Source organism: Pelophylax lessonae, assembly GCF_965119305.1.
Source record: "Pelophylax lessonae genome assembly, chromosome: 6".
Taxonomy (NCBI): Eukaryota; Metazoa; Chordata; class Amphibia; order Anura; family Ranidae; genus Pelophylax; species Pelophylax lessonae.
Genome location: NC_138773.1, coordinates 207703702 through 207707893, shown reverse-complemented (window position 1 = coordinate 207707893; position 4192 = coordinate 207703702). Strand labels below are relative to the sequence as shown.

At 37.5% G+C, this 4192-nt stretch overlaps 1 protein-coding gene across 1 annotated transcript; it reads right to left on the bottom strand.

The window, feature by feature from the left end:
• Positions 1 to 309: 309 nt before the first annotated feature.
• Positions 310 to 1245, bottom strand: LOC309558857 (putative olfactory receptor 2B3; the record flags this gene model as incomplete). Its single annotated transcript, XM_082261939.1, has 1 exon — positions 310 to 1245. The coding sequence occupies one exon, from the start codon at positions 1243 to 1245 to the stop codon at positions 310 to 312; it is 936 nt and encodes a 311-aa protein (XP_082118065.1).
• Positions 1246 to 4192: the final 2947 nt, after the last annotated feature.

The following is a 4192-nucleotide window of genomic DNA, read 5'->3' as shown; positions in this document are numbered from 1 at the left end:
CCTCATATAAAGTCCCAACATCCCCTCATGTGTTTTATAGGAACTTAACTATTTTTATATGCATTCATTTTATTGCTACCATTACCATGGCAATTATGTTATTATTTACCCCCCCCCCCTTTTTTACATATATATCTAGTTGCTATTACCATGGCAACTTTTGCATGAATATGTTATTTTCCCTCTTTACTATTTTCATACCCAACGTATCCCCCCCTTATACCTCATTTTACAATTTTATTTTTTCCCCTTCCCCCCTTCCCCCATTTTTTAATCATTTAAGCTAGTCTACGGTTGTCTTTCCTTTTATCAGCAGATAGAAGATCTGTTTCTGAATTTCAGAAATGCAGATTTAACATCATTATTTCTAAGGGTATAAATTACAGGATTAATCATTGGAGTAACAAAGCAGTAAAAGGTGGTAATCACTTTGTCTGTTTCTGGTGCTAAACTTGACCTAGGTTTCATGTAGGCAGCCATAACCGAACCGTAAAATATTGTCACAACTATCATATGAGATCCACATGTAGAAAAGGCTTTCTTCCGTCCAGCTGATGATGCAATTTTCAGGATACTCAAGATTATTTTAATATATGATACTACAATAAAGGTAACAGGAATCATAAGAACAATCACTCCAACTACATAAGTAATGCCTTCAATGAAGATAGTATTTTCACATGACATAGATAAGATTTCCGGTACTTCACAGAGAAAATGATTTATTTCACTGTTCCCACAAAGATCTACATTGAGTGTAAAAGCCACATGTGAAATAGAAAGTATGAATCCACACAGCCACGTACTAGCAGCTATTCTGATGCAGACAGTCCTACTCATGATAGTAGTGTAGTGTAATGGATAACATATGGCTACATAACGATCATACGCCATTATGGCAAGCAGGATACATTCAGTTTCTCCTAAGGAAAGAGAGATGTACAGTTGTGCTGCACACTCTGCATAATTGATTATCTTCTTTACTGATGCCAAATCTCTCAGCATCCTTGGTATGGTTGTAGTTGAAAAACATATATCCAGGAAGGAGAGATTTAAAAGAAAAAAATACATGGGTGTTTGAAGATTAGTGTCTGTTAAAATGAGGCTAATGATTAGAATGTTTCCAGTCAAAATGATCAAATACCCAAGCAGAAAGATAAGAAAAAGAATAACTTGAGTTTTTGGATTGCTAGACAGTCCAAGAAGAATAAATTCCACAATCATAGTGTCATTTCTCAAAGGCATTCTTTGCAATATAATGGAAACATTTATTATAAAATGTATCTCTAGCCAAAATGTCTTTTTATTTTGGATAAGGTAAGGAAAAGTTAAAACCTTTGTCACATTTTTTCTTTACCAGTGTCAAAAAAAGGAGATTTGCCTTCATTTTCTGTATGGAAAAAACAAAGCAGAAACCTTTTAGAAATCTCTCAAAAGTGAGGGGAAATTTCCTCTAAGGTTGTTGCCACTGATACAGATGTTCCCACTGTTCCCTTCTGTTCTAATAACAACTATAACATTTTTGATTTCCCTTCATTTTCTTATTTATAAAGGTTACCTGGGCAAACAGGGAGTGGTAATCCACAGCAAGGAACCTGGTAAAGGTTCTAAACTTTCTCTGCTTTATCTAAAATAGAAGAAACAGAAGAACATTTGACTTTAAGCATGCACGCTTGTCAAAATTCCTTGTACAATGTCTGCAAGACATATGATTAAATATTGCAAAATACAAAATATGCATACAGATTTGGCATGCTTACTGGAAATTATGAAGTTCATTATACCCATTGTAGAGATTTCTGAATGGCGAGTTTTTCTGCAGCTCAGACAAATATGTATACAAATATTTAGATAAATCAGAGTTTTGTAAATCATAGAGAGATGTTTGATTTCACTATCATATTTGTAATATGGCCTACACATCTGCCAGTACTGCACACGCTGCTTTGTATTAACTCTCTGCTATTGCACCTTTGCTTGTTTTCTGAAGAGACAGCAAAGGCAGACTGAAGGTTCATTTTAACCTCTTTACAACCACGCTATAGCAGATTAACAGCTGGAGCACCGTCACACATTTCCTGGGATGGTGTCTATTGACTTCCTCCCACGATTGCTCCTCCTGCGTGCCCACTACAATGAGCATCGGTAGGGATCTGTGATCGCTGTGCCCATTGGACACACCTGATCACAGATTGGGATGAAGAGCCATTCACACATGCTCTTTACCATGTGATCAACTTTGCCCAATCACAACTGATCACAGTATAAACAGGATTTTTTGGTTATCAGCAGTCCTCTCATCACGCTGACAGCACGTGAGGAGAGCTAGTAGGCAGCAAACCACACAGGGGACATCTACACTGATAATCAGGGCACTGATCATCTGTGTCCTGATGATCAGTGCAGCCTCAACAGTGCCCATCAGTGCTGCCAATTAGTGTCTATCAGTTCCGCCTATCAGTGTCCATCAGTGCCACCTCATCAGTGGCCTTTAGTGCAGCTATCAGTGCCCATCAGCGCAGGCTCATTAGCACACATCAGTGAAGGAGAAAATTACTTATTTACAAAATCTTATAATGGAAAGTAAGAAAAACTTTTTTTTTCAAAATATTCAATTTTTTCCCATTCCTTTAGCAAAAAAAAAACAAAAAAAAAAAAACAGTGTTGATTAAATACCACCAAAAGAAAGCTCTATCTGTCTCAAAAAAATGATAAAATTTTTTATTTGGTACAGTGTTGCACAATTGTCCTTCATAATGTGACAGCAATGCAAACTAAAAATTTGCCTGGGCAGGAAGGTGGTGAAAGTGCCAAGTAGACAAGTGGTTAAACATTTTTTACATAGCCCCTTTCAACAGAAAAGTATACATGGGACCAATTCAGGAAAAAATATATCAAATACAGTATATACCTACATCTATGGGGGAATCATCCTGACCAAAACACATATAGCACCATCCCAAGAAATGAGACTTTAAATATGCTGCCCTGGTAATGTTAGACACACACATATACATTTTAGATGAAAGTGTTCGATTTTTATTGTACAAAATGCCTAAAAAGTCTCTATACATATAAAAGAACTATGTGGAGTGTGATCTTTTTAATCACAGGTACAAAGCACGTAAATATGTATATGGTTACAAATTACAGAAAGCCTAGTATTCAATAGTTAGGTCAGTCTATGCATTTCCTGGTAATTGCTGCTTTCTCAGGACTGTAAATACAGCTTTCCGGTGTAGGTTGGTAACAAGTAAAGATCCATCTGTGGAAAACAAACACAACAATTTAACCACATAGTTTCCTTATAACAAAACAACATTGTCCACCAACAACCGATGATGATCAGGGGTGTATATGAAAAAAAAAACATAAATGCCAGACCACCCATCCAGTGGTTGATCTAATGGTTTACACTCTGCCTCCACCTGGCCCGAGAGAGGGGGGGGGGGGCACACAAAGTCAAGGAAGGGGTATACAATCAATTAATTATCACCCCAATAGAATAAACTAAAAGTATAAACTATATCCTTATATCCTTAAAACCAAAAGGTGGACTAACTTCAAAATCCAGAGGTAATAACAAATGATGTCCAGTCTCTAGAAGGAATAAGTAGGGCAAAGTGCTTTAATCCCAACCTGGGAAATATAAAGTCTATTTGGAAAAGCCCAATTTACCCTCCTAGTTTTGTGACCACAGGCAATCAGTCAAAAAAGGGAATGATAGCAGCTCCAACCCCACCTTAAATGCAAAGTGTGCCTCCCAAGGACCAACCCCTTAATGTATATAACGGTGGGAAAATCCTGCCCCTGGGGCACAGTAATTGGCCCCAGATAGAGGAGAAGGGTCCCCACCTCACGAATACCGGGCACCTAAAAAAATAAAGATGCTGCTCCAGATAATCCTGAAACGCCATCATGGCCCGCATGGCACCATCTCGCCATTCGGTCAAATAATGTGCTCCAAGGTGAAGCACAACCAAAGCATAGAAACTGAACGTCTCCCAGGCTATCCCATTTGTAAGGACACAGGCCAGGAGGACAGAAAAAGAAGAAGCCAACCACAACTATATGCGCACCCAAACATAATGCAGACCTTACAATTTAAAAATAAAAATAAAAATATAAAAATAAATACGTAAAAAAATGAATAAATATACCCCCATTTCCATAATCATGTAGGGCTCACATT